General features: G+C 41.6%; 1 protein-coding gene across 6 annotated transcripts in view; it reads right to left on the reverse strand.

Moving 5' to 3' along the window:
* Nucleotides 1-26,155, reverse strand: part of BMPR1B (bone morphogenetic protein receptor type 1B) — a 259,241-nt gene that overhangs the window by 27,166 nt on the left and 205,920 nt on the right. For all 6 annotated transcript variants that reach the window (XM_075421484.1, XM_075421483.1, XM_075421485.1 and 3 more), the window contains one exon: nucleotides 10,250-10,409. In XM_075421484.1, the coding sequence (XP_075277599.1) occupies nucleotides 10,250-10,392 (143 nt within the window). In that variant the 5' untranslated portion in view covers nucleotides 10,393-10,409. The remainder of the gene's footprint in view (nucleotides 1-10,249; nucleotides 10,410-26,155) is intronic.

Consider the following 26,155-nt stretch of genomic DNA (forward strand, 5'->3'; position numbering starts at 1 on the left):
AAAGCCAAATAGTTTGCAAAATAAAAAAAAAGGCAGGAAAGTCGGCAGTTTTATTTCTTTTTTTTCCTGACTTGCATCTGATTCTTAGCTCATTTCTGAAAATTTAATCCAGGGTTCTCGAGCAGTTTAGTCCATCTTAAAATTTTACTCCAAATTTAAGAAGACACACAACATTAGATTGGATAGAGCAAAATGGAAAAGTTATAAAGCTCCAAACAATAAGGATAAATCATGTTCTTTACAGCCAACAGTAGAGTAATGAAGGAAAAGTGTGAGACAAAATTAGCAATGCTGAGCAGAATAAACCTTAGTACCCCTTATTTCTACCTCTAAGGAAAAAAATAGAAAGTTTTCATGCAATGTAAGAACCCATTATCTTATTGAAAATCTCTCACGTGTTTGGGTGAGAGGTAGAACTGACCCTTCTGAAAAGAAAGAATTATCTCTTACCTACTTCCCCCCTCCCGCCCCCGACCTCTTCTCCTGGTTCACAGGATGTCAGATGGACCACTCGCTGCAAGTCAAGGGCAGGGCATACCCCTGCTGTTTTATTGACTACCCTACCTCATACCTGCCTATGGTAGAAATGAATCTGTTCTTGCTATTATAACAAATCAGAAACAAGTCACGTAAGTCTGGATCGTCTCCAATTTTATGTTTATTTGGTGACAAAGAGAAACATATGTACATCACTGATACATGTAAATCTATACGAAAAACCTATTCTCCAATTCCTAGCAAAAGTACAATTATGATTTTCTTAAACTCCGTAATTTGAATTCTTTGTAATTTCATTCTGCAAATGATGTGAGAAGGAACTCAACCTGATGTTGCTTAATACAGACAGGTACACATCCACTAACCTCCTCCACTGAAGCATCATCTTCTTAGAGTACACTGCAGGAGAGCGATTAAATACATTTGGGATATGATCACTAATAAGCACAGATTTGGTATGTCACATATTTGCCAAGAGTGGGTTTTTACAGCCAAATAAAATGCCAGGAAAACAGAGGGAGTTAATAGCAGAAAGACTGACAGACACTGACGTAGAAGGTGCTGCAACAATTACAGATTACCAGAAAGAAAGAGGTGCTCTTAACTGAGACCTTTACTAAACGTCAGAAGAGAGGAACAGAGGCCAACAGCTTTGCAGCTGCTCACACAGATGTCCTCACTGGCCAACAGCCATTTCTCACTGAAGATGCGATACCTCAGCTACCAAAACTTGACTGCTGAAGAATTTCTGTCCAGATCTCTGTGTGTGTGACACAGCCAAGTATAGCAATATGTAACTTGGAAAAGCATCCTCTTTCCCTCGTTCAGTGTCTATCACAAACAGATGGGTTAAATAACTTGATGAAAAGATTCCTTATCTTTCATTCTATTTGCAATTGAGTCCATATGAGTAGTGTTTTTTTTTTCCACTCATCCTCTTTATACTCCTCATTTTGGTATCAGAAAGAGCTACAGCATCTTTTCGTTTCCATCCAAAGCAACATGACAAGTTTCTCCACAGTTTTTAAAAATGATCAAAAACATCTTAGATTATGTTATATACAGAAACTGGGAAGTTCATATTCTTCTGTAAAGACTGGCTAAAATAATCTAATTTGAAAATTGGCTGACTCCCAGTTTGCATCTAATTCACATGTTTTGTCACATCCTTCACTTAAGGAAGATGATGAATTTAGCAAAACACTGGCTTTGGACACCATCCATAAAACAAAAAATCACTGTAAATGTATTCAACACAGGCTAATTTTTTTGAAAAAAAATAGAGTTAGCCGCTGTGCATCAGGGAAGTAACATGAAACCATGCGAGAAGAGCATTACACAGTTGTTGAGCCAGATGCACTTTCACATGTTTACACAGCTACTCTAAAGGCAAGGAGAGACACACAGGCATATCAAAGCGAAGAAGTTGGCTCACAGTGAGCCACAGTTTCTGGCCACACTAGTCTCCAAGATGGTGACACTGGTCCTACCATGTACAGTCTGCTGTGTGTGGTACCTTTTGGCTCTGTGGGTGCTCAACAATGACCCCACACACAGAGAGAAAGGAGGGTACCCAATGCATCCAAGCAGAGTATCTTTTCATATATCATATATAGGTCTACCCATCCCTATTTTCTTTATACTACCTGCCCATACTATTGTCCCAGGACTGAGAGACATGACCCAGCTCACCAAATGTGTCTTGCATTGCTCTACTAAATCACAAATCAGATCAAACAGTTCTCCGTGACACGTGGGGTCACAAAGCAGAAAACAAGCTATTATACCAACCTGTGAGGGAGAGCCCTAGAAACCGTCCAGGCTTCATGCTGACTATATGAGATTTGACAGGTCTAGAGGCCTGATAGAGCAACTCGGGGTACGGCAATAGCACCAAGCATGGGTACCTCTGCGTTTTCACAAGGGCTCTCTAACACCCTTCACTGAAGTGCAAAATCCATCTCAGTAGATATGAGAACTATCAAGAAGCAAATAGTCAAAATAAAGCTACTCATCTTCCTCTTTTCACTTTTTGCTTTATTCCTTCTTTCATCTCCAAAATTTAAACACAGACCAAATGTTCTCTTTTACTTAACCTTAAGACTACACTGCAGTTGAATTTGGATGATGTAGCTGCTTCTTCAATGCTAGGAGAGACTTAACATGGATATTTGCTGTTTTGGAGGTTTGTTTGATCTAAGTAAATTTAGTATGAAAGGGAAGTCTCAGGTATTCTAGCACTTTCTGCACAATAACACCAAAGTACTTCCATACGTTAAAAACTTATCTGAGAGTAATGCAACAGGTCTCAATACAGGGAGACTGGACTTGCATTACTATTTAGCTTAAGGTTTATATTAAATACCTAATGGGCAAGCCCTAAACAAAACTAAGAACAAGGAATTTCTGGGGCACAGCTGAAAAGTGTGGGAGGGTAACTTTGCATTTCAGTTTAAGCACTTGGAGCAAAGTCATCTGCTGAGCCACACGTGAGACATATGGCCCTGGCAGAGGAGGCAAGGAAAGACTAGAGCTTGTGAGAATTTATCTCTGTCGACCTTTGTTTTAATCATCAAAGGAGACTTAACTGCCTCCAGTACAGCCCTGTATAAAGGATTACATTAAAAAATAAAAATAAACATTAAAAAAATAAAGGCTAACTTGTAAGATGTCACCATACCTCCTTTATCAGAAAACGCTAAATTTTACCCTAAAAGTTAAAAGTTGCTTGAAAGAAAATTTGCCTGAACTCAGTGCTCTGGCCCACTGTTGAAGTCATCTTCCTTCTATATACCAAATCACAAAGAAAATTCAATCCTATCATCTTGAGAACAGGAGAATGAAAATAACATCACTCAAGTGAATTATCACCTCTGGTAACACTGAAAAAGAAACTTCATTAATCTATTGCTTAAACAACCAAAGCTACCTCAAGACACAGTTGTGCAGAAACACAATCAAGATCAGTAAGCAACACATAACAAATTAAACTCTATCAGTCCAATCTTTAAAACTGTCAGCATTTATTTGTGAATGGAAAATAGAGTACAACAAGGCACCTAATCAGCCTCTGCCTTTACTGCAATCCCATTAGAGTCAAAGCCAATTAAATCTAACGCTACTTTTTTAAAATATGCAATTAATTACGATTAAACACAACTGCCCATGCATTCACTTCGTACACACAAAACTTGAAACGGAACAGTAAAACAAGGTCCTGGTTGTGTTCAAAGCAGCTTTGAGCTTCTTTATAGGAAATCTTTTATGAATCACACAGATGTTCAGAAAGAAGAGTACAGTTTCAACACACTGCAGGTTAACACACCCTTTACAAGCAGAGGATTGCAAACCTTCTGCAAAGATCTGAACTGTCAGGGCCTGAGCACACTAGGGAGCTTCAATTGCCCCGAGTGGCCCCACCTGGGACCCCTCCATCCCCTGCATACACACCCCCTGCCCCAGGGCTCCACTTAAGCCCAGGTCTGAGTATTACACCCCACCCTGAGTGACAGTACAAGAATGCCTGCCTCTAGCCCCATCTCCTGCCTGGATCCAGATCACTATTTGCCATGTGACGGGCCACAGAGGCAGTCGTCTCTGCCCGTCATGTCCAGGCACCCTTGGGGAAATGGGGTCCTGGTGGGTGAGGATATGGCTGGCCATCACCCTCAGCTCCTGGCTTGGCTCCCTTTTGCTGCTCCCTGACACTAACCCTCTCTTGATGACATGACCCTGTAATGGGTATTCCAAAACTTACTGTGCTTGTGGGTTGCCCCATTTTTTCAAAGCAGACTCTAACTAGAGCTACTGCTTTTCTATTGATACAGAAAGCAATCTGCCTTCTAAGCAGCAGTGCTCTCCTTAACTCCCTAAAGTATTACTGGACTTAAGCTGCGGAAGTATAAAGAAAGGGAAATTCTGTACAGGAACACAGCAGGCTGTTAAAGGATTTGATACAGATGTGATTAAAGAATATTGACTTTTAAATTTCTAAAAATACAATTATGGAGAGGATTTTAAATGTCCACCAGATGTCCTCATTTTTATATAAACATTCAGACTACTGGTACCACAGGCAGGATCTATACTTTAATAGATAAATACCTGTGGTAGCAGACCAAGATCTTCAGGTGGGATGGCAGACTGCCTTTTATGAGAAATTTCTAATGGTGATTGCAATAGGACTAGCTGTTTTACTCTAAGAGATTTAATTTAAGCACAGCTGGAAACACTTTCCTGTTGAACTTTCAGAGCCCTCCTTGCTCCTGGGCGCACAAAAGGTTTCTCTGCTTCAGTGAGAGCCCCGGCAGGGACAGTGCCTGATGCTCTTCAGAGCTGAAGCCCTGGCTATGGATGGGTTCAGTGAATTTCCCGGGTGTTACAGCTTTGCCAGGCCCTTGGGTGCCCCAGCACACATCCCCTGGGGGCTGGCAGATCCAAGCTCTGCAGGTCCAAGCACAGTCCAAAGCTTAGCAGACTGACAGAGCTGACAAGAGGTTTGGATTTCTTTTTTTAAATATAAAATGTAAAAGCCTTTTAGTGGCTACATCTGAGGGAAGCACATAATTAATGCAATAACTTTTAACCTGGAGCAGTTCACTTCGTCTTCAGGCAAACACAATGCGATCAATACTGCTTGAACTTCAATATGGGGAAACTTCCTTTATAGTGAGGCTCAATGAGAATTCCTCAGTGCTTTTAAACTGTGCCAACACTCGCTCAGGCTAGGATGAAATATGAAAGTTGCTGCCTGACTAGTAGGACAATCCCTGCTAACACGGTTGGTCTTGGTCAGATCTTTTGAAACCTGGTCTCAATCCAGCCAACTAACCAGAGACCTAATAACTACTCTTTCCCAACAGCAGACTTAGGATCCTCTTGTCTCTGTAACATTCCACTTCACTTTTTCATCTGTAATTCCAGCTACGTAGTAGTTACCTTAAGAAGCCAGTGATTACTAACAGTTAAGCAGATGTAGGGAAAACAAGGGGTTCTGTGTCCTTTGTAGCTCACTGCAGCCCTTGCACCAAGGTAGGCAGAGTCATAGCAATGATCGTCATTCTGAAAAGGGTTATTGCCAACAAGCCATAAAGGCATGGTCTTTAATTTAAGGCAGGTTTCTTGCTTGTTTTATATTACTCCAAACTCTTCAGCAATTTTTCACTTATGCTGTTGCTCACTGGGCAAGTGGCAAGGTGGAAACTACTCAGATGACAGCACAGGATAGGAAAGAGGAATAGCTCTAATGCTATGTTTTTGACTGTTTCCATTTTCCTGGACAGAAGTGATTAATATTTGATGAGTAAATTCCAGTTTCCATTACTATTTTGATGTCTAAATTGGAGAAAATAATTTTGTCACTCAAGTAGAACATTCAAGCCTGAAATGTGCCAAGATTATGAAGGCAAAAGCGGTTATAATTTTGTATTTTATTGTAACTTCACTGTCTATCCTTTGGCATTAACACCTACAAACAAGTTTGGTATTTGACGCTGTACGGGGGACTCCAGAGACAGTTTCTTTAAAGTACTGCAGTGAGGGAAAATGCACAAATCCATTTTAATAAGACATTTACTCATAGTTCCTGGCAACATGAAAAATACTTAGTCACTGATGCCTACAAAGTAACATGCAACAGGTCTACCCAGCTGGGGTATAAACTTTGTTCAATGGGTTCCTTAACATGAATCCCTTTGTGCTTCCTAATTCATGGATTTAAGTCATCTGCAACTTTGCCTTTACTGTGTGTGAGACAGCATGTGTGAAAGCAGTGGCTCTTGCTGGGCAGGAACAGGAAACAGCTGATTCACGCTGCAGGGGATCTGCAACTTGATATCAGAGTGGCTTTTTACAGCTTTTTAAACTGACTGCCATGTGAGAGCAGTTAGGTCTAACTCCTAGCTAGAGCATGAGTCTGAAGGAAGAGCATAGAAAGGGGAAATGGTATTTACAGCTTTCATCAAGACTTCGATACACTTCAGTGTGAAACTGCAGGCTGGGCAGAATTAAATCAGGCCACAAAACAACACTCAAAAATCTAACAAAGCAATCCGTATGTTCAGCAGCCTTAGGCTTTCCCCATCTATCTTCTCAATGCGCTGCCTTGAAGAGCTGACACAATGTTAGACTGTCTCACCTCAAACAGCACTGCATACCCAACCAGTATGTCCAGCTGGGCTCACATCTGTGCCGTTTTGATGCTTCTTGCATTCCCAGAACTCCACTAGGCTGATGATGAGTATCTCCAGTATCTTACCCACTCTAAGGAAGTGGAAAAGTTTAAATGAAGAGTTCAGCCCTACTATTCTGCAGCTAAAGCAAACTGTACATGCACCTCAAGCTAAGACAGAGGAGTTTGACCACTAACCTCATACAGGAGCTTATGGGTTACAATTAAGGGATAGACTCATATGAGTGATGTTATTGTGGGTGTGTACTACAGGCCACCTGACCAGGAGGAGGAAGCTGATGAAGCCTTCAACAAGCAGCTGCAAGCAGCTTCACAGTCACAGGCCCTCCTTCTCATGGGGGACTTCAACCACCCTGACATCAGCTGGGAGGACCACACAGCCAGGCACATGCAGTCCTGGAGGTTCCTGCAGAGCATTGATGATAACTTTCTGATGCAAGTGGTGGAGGAACCAACAAGGAAAGGCGCTCTGCTGGACCTTGTACTAACAAACAAGGAGGGACTGGTTGAGGATGTGAAGGGTAGAGGTAGACTCGGCTGCAGGGACCATGAAATGGTGGAGTTCAGGATCCTGCGTGGAGGAAGCAGGACAGTAAGTAGGATCAAAACCTTGGACTTCAGGAGAGCTAACTTTGGCCTCTTCAAGGAGCTACTTGGAGGAATCCCGTGGGCCAGGGCTCTCGAAGGCAGGGGGGTCCAAGAGTGCTGGTCACTGTTTAAAGGTCACTTCCTCCAGGCTCAGGATCGGTGCCTCCCCCTGAGAAAGAAATCTAGAAAAGGAGGCAGGAGACCAGCATGGATGAACAAGCAGCTTCTAGTAGAGATCAGGTGGAAGAGAAAGGTCCATGGAATGTGGAAAGAGGGACAGGCCACTTGGGAAGAGTACAGGAATGTTGTCAGAGCGTGCAGGGATGCAATGAGGAAGGCCAAGGTCCACCTGGAATTGAAGCTGGCAAGGGATGTCAAAGACAACAAGAAGGGCTTCTTCAACTACATCAGCAGCAAACGGAAGGCTAGGGACAATGTGGGGCCGCTGCTGAATGAGGTGGGTGTCCTGGTGACAGAGGATGCAGAGAAGGCAGAGCTACTGAATGCCTTCTTTGCTTCAGTCTTCAGTGCTAAGGCCGGCACTCAGGAATCCCAGGCCCTGGAGGTAAGAGACGAAGCCTGCAGAAAGGACCCTCCCTTGGTCGAGGAGGACTGCGTGAGGGATCGCTTAAGCAATCTGGATGCCCACAAATCCACGGGCCCCGATGGAATGCACCCACGAGTGCTGAGGCAGCTGGCGGATGTCATTGCTGAGCCACCCTCCATCATCTTTGAGAGGTCCTGGAGGACAGGAGAGGTGCTTGAGGACTGGAGAAAAGCCAATGTCATTCCAATCTTCAAAAAGGGCAAGAAGGAGGATCCAGGGAACTACAGGCTGGTCAGCCTCACCTCCATCCCTGGAAAGGTGATGGAGCAGCTTATCCTGGAGGTCATCATCAAGCAAGTGAAGGAAAAGAAGGTTATCAGGAGTAGTCAGCATGGATTCACCAAGGGGAAATTATGCTTGACCAATCTGATAGCTTTCTACGATGACATGACTGGCTGGGTAGATGAGTGGAGAGCAGTGGATGTTGTCTATCTCAACTTCAGCAAGGCTTTCGACACTGTCTCCCATAACATCCTCCTAGGGAAGCTCAGGAAGTGCGGGCTGGATGAGTGGTCGGTGAGGTGGACTGAGAACTGGCTGAATGGCCAAACTCAGAGGGTTGTCATTAGCAGCAATGAGTCTAGTTGGAGGCCAGTAACTAGTGGTGTCCCCCAGGGCTCAGTACTTGGCCCAGTCTTATTCAACTTATTCATCAATGATCTGGATGAAGAGTTAGAGTGTACCCTCAGCAAGTTTGCTGATGACACCAAACTGGGAGGAGTGGTAGATACACCGGAAGGCTGTGCTGCCATTCGGCGAGACCTGGACAGCCTGGAAAGTTGGGCAGAGAGGAACCTGATGAAATTCAACAAGTGCAAGTGCAGCGTCCTGCATCTGGGGAGGAACAACCCCATGCACCAGTACAGGCTTGGGGCAGATCTGCTGGGGGGCAGATCTGCTGGAGAGCAGCTCTATGGAGAGGGACCTCGGTGTCCTGGTAGATGACAATTTGACCATAAGCCGGCAGTGTGCCCTGGTTGCCAAGAAGGCCAATGGTATACTGGGGTGCATTAGGAGGAGTGTGCCCAGCAGGTCGAGGGAGCTTCTCCTCCCCATCTGCTCTGCTCTAGTGAGGCCCCATCTGGAGTACTGTGTCCAGTTCTGGGCTCCCCAGTTCAAGAAACATGAGGAGCCGCTGGAGAGAGGCCAGCGGAGGGCTACAAGGATGATGAGGGGACTGGAGCATCTGTCCTATGAGGAAAGGCTGAGGGAGCTGGGCTTGTTCAGCCTAAATAAGAGAAGGCTGAGAGGGGAACTTCTAAATGCTTATCAATATCTGAAGGGTGGGTGTCAGGAGGATGGGGCCAAACTCTTTTCAGTGGTGCCCAGCAACAGGACAAGGGGCAATGGGCACAAACTGAAGCACAGGAAGTTCCGTCTGAACATGAGGAAGAACTTCCCTCTGAGGGTGACGGAGCCCTGGAACAAGTTTCCCAGAGAGGTTGTGGATTCTCCTTCTCTAGAGATATTGAAGACCCGCCTGGACAAGGTCCTGTGCAGCCTGCTGTAGGTGACCCTGCTTCGGCAGGGGGGTTGGACTAGATGACCCACATAGGTCCCTTCCAATTCCTAACATTCTGTGATTCTGTGTGATTCTGTGATATGTATCCAGCAAGAGCTGCTTTTGGGTTGGGGAAAAGCAGCTTGCTCCCACCACAGGTACCCTCAATTGCCTCTACTGCTTCAGGCAGTGTCAGTGCAACAGAGACCAAGGCTGAGCCTTCAAAGGGACTGTGCACAGCTGGACATGCCTCTCCCCCAGGGAGGCAGAAGGATCTGAGGAAGCACAATCCAAACCAAATGAGACGTCTGTAGTACTCTAAACACAAAACCAAACAGAGCTTATAGCTAGTAAAAGAAAATACTCAACATTTCACCTCAAAACAATCACTTTCCCTTTAGCATGGAAGCAAGGAAAAACCCAAAGCCTTGAGGATCTACAAAAGATAGCTCAGCTATTGCAAAGACACACCCCAAGAGCAGGGTTCTTATAAATGATGTTCCATAGAGAATGATTATAAATTTATAAGCATTTACTGACATTCGAATCTGTCTCCATTAAGTCTCCTCTCATTAACTGCATGTACCTTTCAAAGCGAACTCCTACCTTCAGAATATTTCATATGAAATGAATTACTACAAGTATTATCTAAAACTGTAAAGATATAAACACCCTGACATAAAAATATTAGTGTGTAGCTGATAATCTAGGTAAGCAAAACTACCTCTGATTCTTAGACACAATGTATAAACAACTCATTTGTGTATTACTGCTTGAAGAAAAACTGCAACACCCACCTCGGAACTGCAAAGCTACCACAAACAGCTTTTCCCATGTTTCACCACCAAATATATATCCCACAAACCTGCAGGTGCTGTTGACCGAGTCCTCAGGACAGTGGTGGTGGCACTGACAGGACAGCTTCTTCTGTGGAGGGGCAGGTGCTGTGCTTTCACCATCTTCTTTTCTGGTCTCCATGCTCAACTTGCCAGAACTCCGCAAGGGCATGTTGTCTAGAAAAGTGGCTACAAACATATGGGAGGGAAAAAAAAGAAACAGTTCTAGGCTGCATTGCAAGATTTGGAACGAAGACTTTAATATATTTCCATCCGTCAATATATAAGAAAGTTATTTGAGCTGGGTGTTCGCTGCAGAGTGGATTTCTGTAGAAGCCTCTGAAAGGGTCACCATGTTTGAGGTTTATTGGGCCTCAGTGACATTAGATCAAAGGTGCTGATTTTCAAGTTCTGCTGCTCCCAGAGAGATATGTTGTGCTTTTCAGATTGCAGAGTACAGCTTTTCTCCTATTGCGTTACACAGGTCAAATTCTTGGTTACACCTTTGCGCTTTCTTTGTCTCTATACTTGGCACATATCTACATCCACTGAACCCCACAGAAATGAGCGTGATTTATGGTACTCCAGGCAGAGTAGAATATGGGAACACAATTTAATAAAGATTTAACAGAAAGTCATGTTCTTTCAAGTTCAACAGCACTTTCTGTCACTGAATTGTATAGGCACTACTTGGAAAGCAAGGAGAAACAGTTCATTTCTATAAAAAAAATTCAATAAACAAAGTAAAAGGCAAGAATGTGTTTTAGAACAAAGAATGCTGGAATACATGGAGGTGATTATGGCTAAAAATATCACAGTACTAAATCTCTATGAAGCTAGAGATGTTGGTGATGGAGCTGTATAAGCGACCCCCCTCCCCCCCAACTCATAAATATCAGGTTTCTGTGCTTGTGAATATTTTAAGCCTCAAAGACAAAAATGAGATCAGCATGAAAAGCTTCCACTGGCAGTTTCTCACTTTCCTTTTGCTTCCCTGGAATAAATCGTACTAAATGGTCATTTACAAACAGCTGTCTCCAACAATAGTTGCAGAGCAGGCTTGAAATTCTTGATTTACTGTTAGTTCTTTAGAAACAATTGACACTTATTATTTTGGCTGACTCCTGAACTACTTCTTTGACTCTAATAAAAATCTTCCCCAAACACCCATCATCAGGACTTGATATACCCTGGAGTTGACAGAAAACTGTATCCTTTTCAGCTCCCTACAGAGAGATGGAGTAGGAAAACAGGCAGAAGTGATGGGAACAAGCAGCTACACTTCAGGGCTCGGATAGCAAGCAACAGCCGAGGTGAGAATGAGCTGACAGGTCTTGAAGCAGTGAAAGGCTGGAGGCAGAGCAGGGCTGTTCAACCAGCCCGTGCCCTTAGGAGGAGTAACAAAGTCCAGTCTGTGCTCCTGGGTGCACGGGACCAGCCCGTGTGCTGAGCACAAGCGTGCACGTCGTACCTCCTAGCTGCACAGGCCTCCTCTCCTGCGCCAGCTCTGGTAGGAAAACCCTGCAAGTCGACAGGCACCGGCAACAACTGCCAGACAGGCTTTTAGTTTTCTTCAGTATAACGAGACATACAAGCTTGGTCCTGGCTAACTGGGGAAAAAGCTGAAACTTGTTAGCTCTGGGAAAAGTGGGACTTCGCACCTAAGAAAACTCATGTAGAGAAGTGTTAGTTTTTTGAACATGATAGCCCTTCCACTCCTTGCATATTCCCTGCATAAAAGCTATATTAAGAATATTAAGGTGATACACATGAAAGACAATCATTCACCATATCAGACTATAACACCTATGAAATATAAAACTCATACGGCTTGATCTTTGCTCAGTACCTATGTATTCTACTGAAGCCAACTGGATTTTTTTTTTATTAGTTCACCTCTTAAACGTAAAAACTACAAACCATATACAAACTATGTAACCCTTGTGCCCAGCACTGAGATATTAACTGGATTCATGACACAACTGGATGTCAAAGTCCAATACTCTTTTTATTCCCATTTGGCAAAATTAGAATTAAATGGATTAGTTCACTCAAGATGCATTGTATATCTGTATACTCATAGCTGTACCTTAAGATGCAGTAGGTGCTTAAATCAAGAAAAAAACGCACTGTTGTTTGTTTCTCATAATAGAATTGTGATACTTTAAAATGCAGCCTGTGTACAACAATTCGGTATCAACAGATGTTTGCTCCCTGGGTGACAGGATTAGAGATTAAGTAAATTCTCTTTCAATCAGCAATTTTTGTCTCTACTACTTCGTTACCATTGAATGGGGAATACGCAACTATTAATATTCCTGTCAAAGATTTTCAGACTTCAAGTTCACGAGGCAATAAAGCGAACTTCTAGCTCATGAGGCAACTGAGTGAAATGGCTTGCTCTGTGTATCATTTCCATGGCTCTTTCTACAAGCTGTCTACAGTTCAGCAGGGATCTTTCCTCAGCAAGGAGTACAAAAACAAAAGTATTTTACCCCTAGCACAAAAAAAAGAAAGGCTTAATTACGCATTCGAAAGTGCCTGAAGATGCTAAATTTAGACAACTAAATACCTTCCTCATAAATACATACAACTGTAGGTCATTCCTTTTTTCAACAGACGTGTACGGCAGTCATACTCCAACGCAATCTGTGCCCATCACTCATCAGGATGTGATCATGAACAGCTTCTGCAGAACCTGCCATAAACAACAGCAGCTTATACCCCTAGACCTGCTTGTATTCTTAGTTAAAATAAGACAGGTGGGAGCTGCTGTATTGGAATCAGAAGTCTGAAGTAGCATCAAAGCATCACAGGTGGCTATATAGAGATGTAGTTTGTTTTTTAGAAAACTTAGGACAGATCAGCTGGCATTCAAATTTACAGTTTCCAAGAGTCTGAAGTAGGGATGTAGCCTAGGATTTTGACTAGGGTCAAAACTAGTGTAAAGTTGTTGCAGTCTAGTGTCAAATACATTTAAGTGAGGTAGGAATAAGATACTTCCAATCACGCCCTTTCCTATCATCTAAAAAAGAGCTCTTCTCACTCCATTCTCTTGTTCTTTTCATGCCTTAAATGCCTGGCTGCTAGCTAAAAAGATGGACAGATCTTTTGCCTCTGAAATTCAGATGTGTCAGCCAGCAGATGACCATGGAACATGTAAGAATTCTTCTTTCCCAACTCAGAGTTGAGTTTTAACAAGGCCTTTTGACTTCTATGTCTATTTGACTTTGGAGCAGACAGATTTTCAGCAGTCCCTTCCCTAAAATGTAATGTGTAGTAAGACAACCACAAGAGCTTTCCAGTTTGGCAACAAGTTTCTCATCATTTCAGGTGTGAAATACACAGTTTGGGATGGTGAACAGACTACTCCTCTTGCATTTGCTCCTGTGCTATAACAAGAACATGTTGGTCATGCAGCCCTGGCCCTTTCTAGGGATCAGAAGCCCTTTGGGTTTTGAAAGCTCTCCTAAGGAGCTATGTCCAAGGGCCCTGAAAGCAAGTTGATTTTTCTTAACTTACACCTCTTTTTCCACTAAAATTCACCAGCACGTACAAAGCAGCTTCCACCACAGGGACAGGCAGGTGGCCACCAGAGCTTTTCTGTCTCTGGGGTTATGTTCCTGAGAAACATTTTCCTCTCTAGGACTGGAACTGCTCAAAACTGTGATGTGATGGCCCCTGTTACAAATCTCTACCTGAGAATGGGGACTAGGGACTGTGCTCAGAAGCAGCGTGCTACTCTTGGTTTTTATCAAAATGTGTTAGTGTGTGTCTCTCTCTCTCTCCTTGCTTTGCTTCACCTGAGCTCCTCCACAGAAAGGCACATCTACAAAGATCCTGAAGCCAAGAGAAGGAAAACAAGGAAAATGAAGTGCTGTAAAATGAAAGAATGATGCTGGATGACCACGAGAATGACTAACGTCTAGTCTAAACCCCTACTAACCTCCACGCCAACAAATAATCTTTCGTGTATATATTCTTCTATTTTGCTTCCTATCCTTCCTACACTTCATGGTAATCTACGAGTACTAAGCTTCCACATCTAAATACTAACTTTCTCATGTGGCAAACCCTTTCATGTTTTTTCAGTTTGTTTTGCTATCATTTTTTTAAATGCTAGAGAAGTGATCACAGATCCCCACTCCACAATCACAGTGAAGTAACCGTCAGGATGAATTATAACTTAGTTTTAAATTATGTTGTTTAATGTTGTTTTGACAGGTCTGTAGACAGTGGTATCTCACACACAAAAGGAAAATTGCCTATTTCAGTTTGACATTGACTCATGTAGGTGCGAAAAGAATTTGATCTAGAGAGCCCATTTTTTAGTGTACATTCAGTCCTCAAGCTCTTTGCCACGGCTGCCAATAAGTACTCCAGCCCCTGCCAACTGCAGCCATAGTTATGCGATTTGGACAGAAATTTCTTCACTAGAATCTGGATAAAGCCCAACAACTCATTTCACACTGGCCCACAGCCATCAGATGGTAATGAATTTTGGGCACTGCTCTGATTCAACAAGTCCGGTAATGTAGGAGGTGAAAAGCTCCGTATTCTGTTACTCTGTATTCTGTAGTCCAAACCTTAAGCCATCCTGTTCCCAGAGGATGAATAATTAGCAATAGTTATCTTAACAGATTGATCGCTGTGCCACAGCTGTGTGATTTATGTGCTGTCTGTGCAGTGAAAAAGCAGATCTTCCATGACCTGGCATGGATTTGTCAGGAGTAAAAGTCAGACTTGCTCCTTCCCAAAACAGATGTTAAGGGCCACAAACAACTCTGTTCCGAAAAGAAAAATCAGTGTGCTGTGCTCACTCCTCTTCCTATAACAGGTACTTGAAGCCTTAGGTTAATGAGTGCCATCCATTTGCATTTTTCCAGGCCAGTAACGACGACGTTTGGCTAGCAACAGCACTCACGGACGGGGAGCGATGCTTACTGCTTCAGAGAAGATACACACCTAGGAAGCTTTGCACATCATGGAGTGGCTGTTTCAACTACTGCTTTGGGCTGGAAATTAAGTACACTCATAAGCAAGTATCTGAACAGTAATTAAAAAATAACCCTACCCAAACCTCAAGAAAAAAATCATTCAACTTGATAAAGCTGCCTGATGGAAATTTTAAATCACAAGGTTACTTCATCTGTACTCTGCATTATCCTATACAGTTAGTGTGCTTTTCCTCAAATCATATTTTTACTAAAATATGAAACTATCGTGCAGCACCCTGCTAGAGTTTCTTATGCTATATCATAAACTACAGCCTGATGACTTCCACCAGGCCAGGGTTATACCATCGACATGATTGTTTTAAGAGAAAGGGAAATAATCAACTGCTAACTCACTGTACTTTGCAGTCATCAGATAAAAGAATTTCCATGGGATATTTTCTGGCAAATAGTCAGCAATGAAAACATAGCGCAGTTAAAGAAGTTCAAATAAATTACACCTCTTAACTCAGCCTGATATACTGTGTAAAATAGTCAAGAGGCAACAGTAAAATACTTTTTATTGGTGACAATCGCATAACGGAGAAAGAAAAATGGATCATGACAGCTTTCCTTTGCTGGATATTCAAGGCTACTATAGACCTCAAGGAAAGGTCAGATGCCAAGACCTGCATATTTTTGATCCAAAACCACAGCAAACAAAACCTGGCATTAAAAAACCCAGAAAAATGGAAACAATGTGCTCTCCTTTTCAGTGTGTGGCTGTATTGCACCAAGGAGCCAAAACTGAGGCTGGTATCACATGGTGTTTGAAAATAGCTGTACCCTGACATACATCCACTGCAATAACTTGGCGTACTAAGAAAACTGCAGCATTGTTTGGGCTTATCATGTACGATTTGGCTCATTTCCCCCCTATGCTGGATCTCCTGTACACCAAAGTACATAGAACCTACATGTTGCTGCTTCTCATCTGTACATTTCAAAATCTGGGGGCATTTTGCTTCAATTCATGATGAAAATCAATAAAGTTTACAATATGATGTAATTTTAAACACTCTGTCAAGGTAGTGTTCTTAAAAACCGTTTCTGTCCATATTCATAAACTGCCACTGAGCGCCAATATAGCTACATGTATATGGCAGTACTTTAAATAAAGTATTTATTTTTCAGAAACTGTTTTTGCATTTGGTTTGAAAAGGATAAGCACCCTTTCTCCAACAAGTCTGTTTAAACTGTCTTAATCTCACATAACATTATTAGCTAAATTAGTTAAGTTCAGCACGAAATGTAACAAGCTGCAACAAAGCCACTGAGACAAGACCCTTCAAGTCAATACTCATAGCATACTACTCACAACTTAAAAATGCAAAGGCTTCTTTGGTCCCATAGCCCATGGAAAATGCACATGTATTTTGCTGTCTGCCACTACATCACAGTTTGACTTTCCTGGTGTCTTCTCATTTCTGCTATGCGTAATCTTTGACATATTTTTCATTTGGAAGAAAAAGAGAATTGATTGGCACATTTTTCATAGCATGAGATAGCATACCAACAGAACAGAAAAAAGGCACAAAAGTAAGACTTCTCTAAAACTCCCAAAGGAAAGTACATGCTAAGTGTTTTAGTCTGCCAGCCTGGACTCGGTACCCTACCGCTACCGGCCGCAATTTCCTATTAATAAAAAATTTCCTCAACGCTGTTGAATCTCTCACTTAATTCTACTTTCTACAATCCTTTAGTTCCATCTGTAAATGTTACATGACAAAGAAAAGCTTTCAAAATGTAAGTAAGTTTTTAATATTTGCAAAGATGAATGAAAAGGTATTTCATGTAATTCTCATTAAGATATCAACATATTTTCTCTAATTTCTAATCTCTTTTTCAAGAGACACATTTTACACAGCAAAGGTAAAATGTGTTGAGGTTACCACTATTCTCTTCTGTTTAATGCAGGTATAAGGATAATAGGTAATAAAAGCTGAACAACGGGATGCAAATATTTCAGGAATACTAAGGTGAAATCCAAGGTCCAATCTGAGAATGATTGGCGACTTCATCCCCAGAAGGATTTTGAGTCATAACAGACCATTACTTGAAAAAAAAAACAGGAGATGCATGGGCAGCTAGATCAGATCTCTTCTGATCTCCCCCCAAGTGTTAGTATTTAAGACACCATAAAATAATTAGAAAGCGAAATTTATTGCAAAGGCACACTAGCCTAGCTCTGTCAGACAACATGCAGAAATCTAAGATTTTCCATAGTGGCATTACTTTGTATTGCTTCATTTATCAATTTGGTTCATGTTGAGTGCCTACATTTACTTTATAGCATAGCTTCAGACAGAAAATACGCTACTGAATATGCACAGTGTACAAAGGCACATTAAAGGATAGCCTCATGTCTTCAACAAACTTACAATATTCCTTACCACAGAAAAAAACTTAACTATTTCAGTGAAATTGCTAAAGCAGTTTCTTTGAAAGACATAATTTTTATCTGTTATCATTTTTATGTACCTGAGCTTTTTCATCTATTCCTCAACAGCATCTTGGGAAAATCTCTAGTAGCTAAATGTAATCAAAACTCGTTAAACTATGCCAGCTGCAAACCCCCCTCTCCCAGCTATGAGCATCACCTGATCAAAACAGGGAATGGAAGTTCAGGTACAAAGATGTGACACAAGCAGTTTGGGTATTAAGCTACAAACAGTAGAGTCTGTGCCACATCCTTCATTTAGAAATTTTTTATGTAAAGAAATAAAAGAAGATTGCTGTTAACATCCAAAGCTAGTTATTTCTGCCTTGAAACTGCAAATCCCCACATACACTTGCAGTTCCAAGCAGCAAACACCAAATGCCACCATCAGGAGATGATGCAAACATCACTACAAGCAATGTTGAAAACTCTTCTGAACACTAGCAACAGGGGGAAAAAAAATAAAGACAGGAAGCAACACAGTGTGATACCATTACTACTAAACTATGCTTTGCTATCTGATCTTTAGGAAAGCATCAAAGACCGCAATGGGCAAGCTGTAGATTTTTACTTATTACTATTTCACATGATATTTAGATTGAGGCATTCAGACAATGGCATTTAAAAGAAAGAGCAATAGACAGCTTTGACCCTGTGACTCTCTTAGATACGTTTAATAAATCATTGTCACTTCTGTTCCCTTTTCCAATGAAAAGAAACTCAAGAGCACCATGGCAGTAGTAAAGACAAAGGTAGTGCCCAAAAGATAAAAATATCAGCTAGCCATTCTCACCCCAACATCAAAGACTGCACTTCTATATTAAAATATAATTAGCATGTGAACATGCCATACTGGCAGAAGACAGTGCCAACATTATTCAGAGATGGCACTGCCCTTCTAACTGACTGGGTTTGGCTGTTCATGAGCAGATGTGATATATCCCTAGCTCAGCCTGAAGAGCGACCTACCTTATAAACCAGTAACTCCTTTCTCAATCCCACTATACTGGAGTTGTTCCCTCTCACTTCTCAAAAGACAAAATTAAACAATGTAGACATTCACAAAAACAAAGCTGTAACATGCATATACTTATGGCATAAGCATACTATATTTTTAATGGCTTTTTAAAAAAAATATGGCCATACATACATAGCTTTCTTTAAACTTGATTAATTGATTAGTTTATCACAAATGCTTCCCAAATCATGATGACGATGATGATGCTTAGTACCAACTCCCCTCCCCACTTTTCCTCAAGTGCTTGTCTATCTCCCAGAAGGACAGATTATTTAGTGTCTCAAAAAAACCACTAGTATATTTTGATAGTTTTTCATGGGCAGATGCCATCGGCATCCCTAAATCCTGTGAATATATGACACACTCAGCAACTAATTGTTGCTGAACAAAGCACTAAAGTATCTACAAGAATTTTTCTTCCTGGAGGCAAATGCCACCCTGCCAGGTCAGCAGGCCAAGCAGCGCTTTAAGTAATTGAACAAATGACAGTATAAGTTCTTGCCCTGTTCAGCTGCCAAGGCAGGGACTGAAATGAATTGACTGCCGCCACTGTTGGCCTCGCCACACACGCTGAGTAGGGATTTGAACTGCATGTGTCGAAATCATAAGCAATGAAGAAGAGCTTTGTGTTCACGAACGAGGGCCGAGGCACAAGTCTTATCTTCTGCAAACGTGGCCGAATGCAACAGAAAGTGTCATTGACTTACTCATTTTGACAGAAAACAAATAAATCCATTTAAAGGGGGAGGAAAGTATCTCTATTGCACACCAAAATTAATTGCACACAAGGAACAACAATAATCAATTCTGACCGCAGACATAAGCGCTATGGTTTTCCTGACGTGTTCGAGTAGCCTAAAAGCATTTCCCTGTCTGAACACTTCAGAGCATCTGCTGAGCTCCTTGTCTGGGCGGGAAGGAGGCCCATGCCACCCGCACCCGATGACACTGCCACCAAACCATCAGCCGGTCCCCGCTGGCAGGCTGCCATGCTTGCCCACCCACTCTGTTCTCTGCAACAGAAGGAACCAGCCAGCAGCCCCACTGGGTTTGCTTGCTTTGGTTTTTTCCAGTGTTATAGAATCCTAGCATAGTTTGGGTTGGAAGGGATCTTTAAAGCTCATCTAGTCCAACATCCACGCAGCGAGCAGGGCCATCTACCACTAAAATCAGGTCATAACAGCTACATCTTCATAAAGCACTTGAAAGTCTAAGAAAGAAAAGTGAATCGCAAACACCCTTAAAACCGGTATCTGACTTACTCTTCTCCTTGACCAGAAGTTTTCAAGAGCTATGTGAACACCTTTCTCTCCTTAGATTTTCTCTACAGAACATGAAGCAAGAAACAATTCTGTCAAATGTAAAACTGTTTTTTTCAGCACCTAGCCTTATATGAACAGTGATAAAAAGTTTTAGGAGAGAAAGCACATTTGTTTTTATTATTTGGCTATTTTTCCAGTTAATTAGTATTGGAAATGTTTAGAACAGATGCAGCATTTTAATAAGCATCACTGACATACACATGCACTATGTATTATTGAAGCACCTTTAAAATTAGACAGAAGGGTGTCCATTGCTAAGGCTAATACCAGTTCCAGCTCTGTAATTCATCCTCAAAACGCAAACCTGACATCAAAATTGGTCTCTTACTGCCAGAATATTTATTTTTTAAATTAACTTCAAACACAAAGATTAATATTAAAGCACATTTAAAGAGAAAAAGAGAAACATCCTTTTAAATTCATTGTCAGACTGAATGCCAATTATCAGGTCTTCTAAAAATGTTCTTTCTCGCTCCTCACCAAAAAAGGGAATAGGAAAGCTTTTCTTTTATGTGCAGTATTTTCTCTGTAAATCTACCACCTCTCTCTTTAAAACTAAACTAACCAAAGCATGCCTAAAGGCTTGCAGCAGACCCCTGACACTGTACAAACTCTGACCCACGGTCCAAGCGAATGAATAGGGAATCTCCAGTTTGTGTCACCTCCCCCTCCAGAACTGAAGCTTCAAACACAAGCCGGCGCGCGTCACAAGCAGCTGGCTCCCCGCCGCCCCGCGGGGCAACCCCGCATCTCGCCAGCATGCCAATGATGCTGCTGGGTTTTTTCAGTCACGCATTTTTCTCTTTGACCCTTCTTGCAAAACCCACTGAACTTCATCGTTTTGGGGTTTTTTCCGCCTCTTTAGTGTTCTGCTCAAACCAGGTTTAAAAAAAAAAAATTTAAAAATAAAAGAAAGCAAAAAGTAAAAAGAAGAAAAAGGGAAACAAGAATTGGGGGGGGGGGAAGCACAAGTGCTTTGTGAGCAGAAAAGCCAAGCCTTCTACTTACACTGGGTTTCTGCGGGCTTGCTACGTCGCTGCCAGATTCCCTGAAGATGAGAGTCATGTGAGGAGGGAGAGGGCGGCTCGGGGAGCTCCGCTGAGCAAACACAGCACCATACGCTGGGCTAATCCTGCACCTGTGGCGTGTTACTCAGCAGTAAAGAAACATAGTCCAGGCTGCCTCTGCCTAATACAGCTCAGCTGGTTTCTTCTGTACTCCCTTTGACTGTAAGCTGGCAAACAATGTTATTTCAGCCAGGCGCAAAGCAATATTCAGGCTGCGCAGGATATGACAGTAGAAAGGTGGAAGAAAAAAGAAAATCCTGGAATTACAAATAAAATAAAGATTCTGAGCAATCCAGATTTTGTAACTATTTCCAGATGGTTGACAGTGGCTTCCGAGGTCAGTATGCGAGATGCACACTGGAGCTGCTCCCCACCTCCCCTTAAAGTGGGTCTACCTGCGATACACCACAGCGGCCTGGCTCTCATTGATCCAACTCAATGCTTGTTTCGCAATCACAGAAGGTTTCAATGTTTTTCAGGCTTCCTCTTGTTTACTTTATAGGTAAAACAAAAAATGCCAATAGTAAACAGACTATTAAAAGAGATGGCATCAACCAGCAGTTTGTGATTTTTTTCGGAGAAAGGGCAACCAAAGAGGTCATGAAGTTGCTACGGGGATACATAGGTTTTATCATAGCATGTCACAAAAAAAGATAGGAAACCTGACAAAAACTATACACAAAGAGCAGCAAAATTTTGTCCCATAATGGAAAGAGCTCAAGAATTTCACTCCAAGGTAGAGACATAACAGCTGAGAGTAATTGATTATCCTGATATTTGTCTTACAAGTTGACTAACCACTGTTAAAAATTCCCTGTGTTTTTGATCCACACAGATATATAACAAAATAATATTATTTAACACCCCCCCCCGGATTATTATTTAACATGCTTGAAATAACTGAGTTAGCTAGTAACTTTAATGCAAGGAAAAGTAAACTGGTAATTGACATTTATTCCAGATAACATAGTCCCTTAATATATAACCCCCCTTCATGCAACACATAACATTTATCATTTCCATACTGGTATGTAACTGTTAGAGATGACCTACAGCTACTGTTACTAATCAGCTTTTTTTCTTTCTAATATTAAGCTGCAAACACCAGACACTGCAGTAAGAACATGCTCGCAGCGTTTTATACTTGAATGCTTTTCTCTACAAAACAATACTGTAGTTTGTGCTCCATCATTACCTAATCTAATTCCATGTTTGGAAACCGGTAATGAAAATAAGGGGTATCTGCACATTCAGAACTACGTATCAAATATCTTGTCGGAAGGTTTATTGCTGCTGTTGTTTACCAATGGGATTATTTCCAAAGAAATAAGAGCTATATTCCTATGACAAAATGCTCAAAGCGGATCTGGAACTACACAAACTTTCAACTGATTCCATACAGAAGGGCTGACTCTTCAGGATGCTGAGTGAAACCAGTATGATTCCTAGTGCAATAACCAAAGACAGGTATCTGGATATTTGATTTGATGTAGAGAGGAAAAGGTAAGAAACAAGACTTTATACAACATCAAGATCAATATAAAAAAAGTCGCCTCCAATTCCCTCTTTCAAAAATTTGCATTTATTGTCTCTGCAAATACTTATTTCTTTTTCTGGAGCCTTACACATGCTTTTTTAAAGCTATTTGATACTAGCAGGGGCAACAGTTGAATTTTTCCTCCTCCATACTGTTTGGTTTGTTCCTGCTGCATCCCTACTTTAGAGAGCTACTGGTACATGCTAACAAGACCACATGTATCACGTGAAAAAGATACATGACACGCAATCTTCTGCCAACACAGTGTTGTAACATGGTCTGGCTAGAAACTGCTTGAACTGCATGGTGGTGCTCCTGGCAGCCATCACGATCCCCCTCCTCAACTCTCCGAGGGCATCCTGTTGATTCTGCCTTGTGTCCCCTGCACTCCATTCATGGGAATGTCCAATAAAAACATATTCAGAACTGAAAGTAGTGTTTTGAATTTGCTTTCCTTGTATAGCGTGGCCTTTGCACCACAGGTGGTGTTAGCCAGACTGTGCTCTGTACCAGGCTGCTGTTCTCCAGCCAATACAAAACTCAAAACCTACTTTTAAGATAACGTGAAAGCTCACAAAAACAATGAAAAACATGGAAGCTGAAGCATAAACAAGATGGATATAAGTTTCTTTAAGCAGGAACAGCTTTCATATACAGTTCCTTTTACAACCGGTCAGCCACCTAAATGTTTATATTTAATTAGCTTTTCAAAACAGTGGACTAGATGGCTGTGGAGACAGAGGAATTAGGTAGGGAGACTGCTTTGTATATCACTAGCTAAAATTCACCTAAAGCCAACAAAAGCTGGCTGCTGAATTGCCTGTTTGAACCAGAACGTTGTCCTGCCTGAAATTCTTCAGGGGCCACATCCATCTCACATAAACACTCTTCTTGTGAGTTAAAAAATCTCAGGTAAAAGATCATATTGACAAGCTGATGGAACTATAGAATAATATTAATGCTTAACACCATGAGGTATTGTTGCTCCCCATGTTATTTAAATTTCATGGACAAACAAGCAACTTTTGTTCCCAAGGTGATAATAACGTAGCATGTCTCACGGGTGGTAAATCTGCTCCTTATTTCTTGCTTTCCCCTCTCTCTTCCTGAAGCATGCACTTCACCCCATTACAAAGGAAAGCCTAGCACTCTCCATTCAGGAACCAAGCCAAAGGACTTGTCAGGAAAATATAAAAAAGGCATCTTACTTTCATTAATACATTAAAATGTCATGAAAATAGCCCTAGGACAAAATACAGTTATTGCCAGCTGCCTAATTATTTTCTCATCCTCTTTCAGCCCTCAACACAATGACTCCGGTAGGCTGCCTGCCAGTAGTGTTTGGAACATTAAAAATATCCTGAATTTCTGCAGAAGTTTCCTGTTGCAAAATGTGTTCTGATGGGCAAAACTGAAGCAAATATAAGGGTAAACTGATATTACTTACTTTAAATTACGAGGAAAGCGAGACTACTTTGTGCTGTCAACTCACCCTTGGGTTTGTATCCATATTCGCAGAAGAATGGTTCAGTGATAGGAGGTTAGAGGTAGCTGAGGACAAATTTTGGTTCCCAATTAACACTCCCGAGCCATGAAAGCCTTGTCTACTAGGCGCCATCACATACAAACTATCCTCCCACTGCACAGGGCCCTTGCTCTCTGCAGAGTTCAGTGTCTCCTGACTTGCTCAACAGTGTAAGCAGAGGGATCATTAGTTATGACTGGTAGAGTCTAGGAGATAATGTTGACTCTTATTTCAAGAACTATTAAGCTATAAACACTGCTCTGAAAGCCATTTATCTGCATTTTAAGATAAACAGAGAAGTTACTCAATTAAGTAGATTGCAAGAAATAAGCTACAGATACCAGAGCGAGCGACGTTTAAATTCCAAAAAGGAAAATCTGTGCATTTAATAAGCACAATTTTATACCATGAAATTACTGACATGGAAGTTCATAAGCAGCATAGTTTAACCATTCCACGATGTCTGATGAAGAAACACAAATTAAAGTGTAATTACAAAACAGTTAATTCCAAGCGATGTAAATTACACGCATTTACAATCTGCAAGTTACTACTGCAGATACCCATTAAGAAGTGTAAGGTTATGAAGTGGCAACCCTTGTACAGCAGTATTTACATTTTATCTCCACATCGCTACAATTTGAAAATGAGATGCTATCCCAGACCTCTGCAAATGAGATAAATGACAAAGCTGTCATGCCTGAATCTGCACTTGCTAGGGAGAACATTCTTATTGAGATAAGCAACAGAGTATGAAATTATTTTCTCAAGTCTTGCCAACCAACCGAATTTTTTAACTGAATACTATTCATCTATTTGGACGTATCTCTAGAAGATCTTTAAGATACTAGTTTAATAAAATTGAAAGCAAAAAAAAAAACCCTAAACCACTAAAAAGCATACCCACAAAACAGTTTCCAGTACCTTTTAAAAAAGATGTAAAATACAAGGCATTATAAGCATCAAGAAAGAGACTGGTTGTTGTTTTTTTTTTGGTCACAAAAATTAAAAACCTGATCTTTCCTCGCACTTCCAGATGCCAGAGCTTTTCAAGCCCACTCTGAGGTCAGGCAGGGGAACACGCAGGTGCACCGCGCCTCGGCAGCTGAAAGCTTGCAAGGTTGTGCCGGAATCCGATCCGTGCCCCCCACATTCCTGCAGGCATTATAAAGGCTCCCTGAAGGAATATTACCCTAATGCGGACTAATTTTCCGTAAACAGCCCCAGCCTTATTAAACCTCTTCTTTATCAGCATTGTTCAAAGCAGTTTTTCTGGTAATATTGAACTCCCTTATGCCCACCTAAAAAGAAAAGAAATTCCTTTTATGTTCTCTCCAGTATCATTTCTCGTATTCAGGTCCACTGGCACTACACAATAGATTCAATAAAAATATTCAGTTTCATCATACGTTAGTAATGTCCTAAATACTACGACACAGAGATTAAGAGAGAGAGGTTCTGTTCCCATAAATAAAGCGACCACTCTCCAAACAGATTTGATAGATTTATACGGGTGACTCATCTCAGCAAGCAAGCAAGATCAAGTGAATTAACAGGACAATACTCCTAAAGCAGGTGTTTTCCTGGACCTGCAATCCTTCACGCTCCTGAAACGGCCGTGTACCCTTCCCTAGACAAATCCTTTTGCCTTCAGTGGGATCGCGCAGACTCTGTTCTCTTAACATGAACAGCCATTGCCATGAAAATGATTAAAAAATTCAAATGTGCCTTCACCTAGATTTATTGTGGAGCCAAAAAAAAGAGCTAGCCTGCATTCAAGCACCCTGCAAAGCAGCATAACATAAAAGCGAGGTTATGACATGCAGAAACCAAAGTGGATCCTCTTCCCAAACTGATGACTACCTATGTGACCTATCCCAGATGCTCCATGATGCACCTTGCCCATCTGCAAATCATTGAATGAAACAATAATGTTCTTGTAAAAGCATTTCTGGTTTGCAGATGAAAACCCTTATTACAGGACCGGCATAAGAATACCGACTGCAGCCACTGCCTCTTCGCCAGCTCCATC

The sequence above is a fragment of the Opisthocomus hoazin genome, chromosome 5, assembly GCF_030867145.1.
Source record: "Opisthocomus hoazin isolate bOpiHoa1 chromosome 5, bOpiHoa1.hap1, whole genome shotgun sequence".
NCBI lineage: Eukaryota > Metazoa > Chordata > Aves > Opisthocomiformes > Opisthocomidae > Opisthocomus > Opisthocomus hoazin.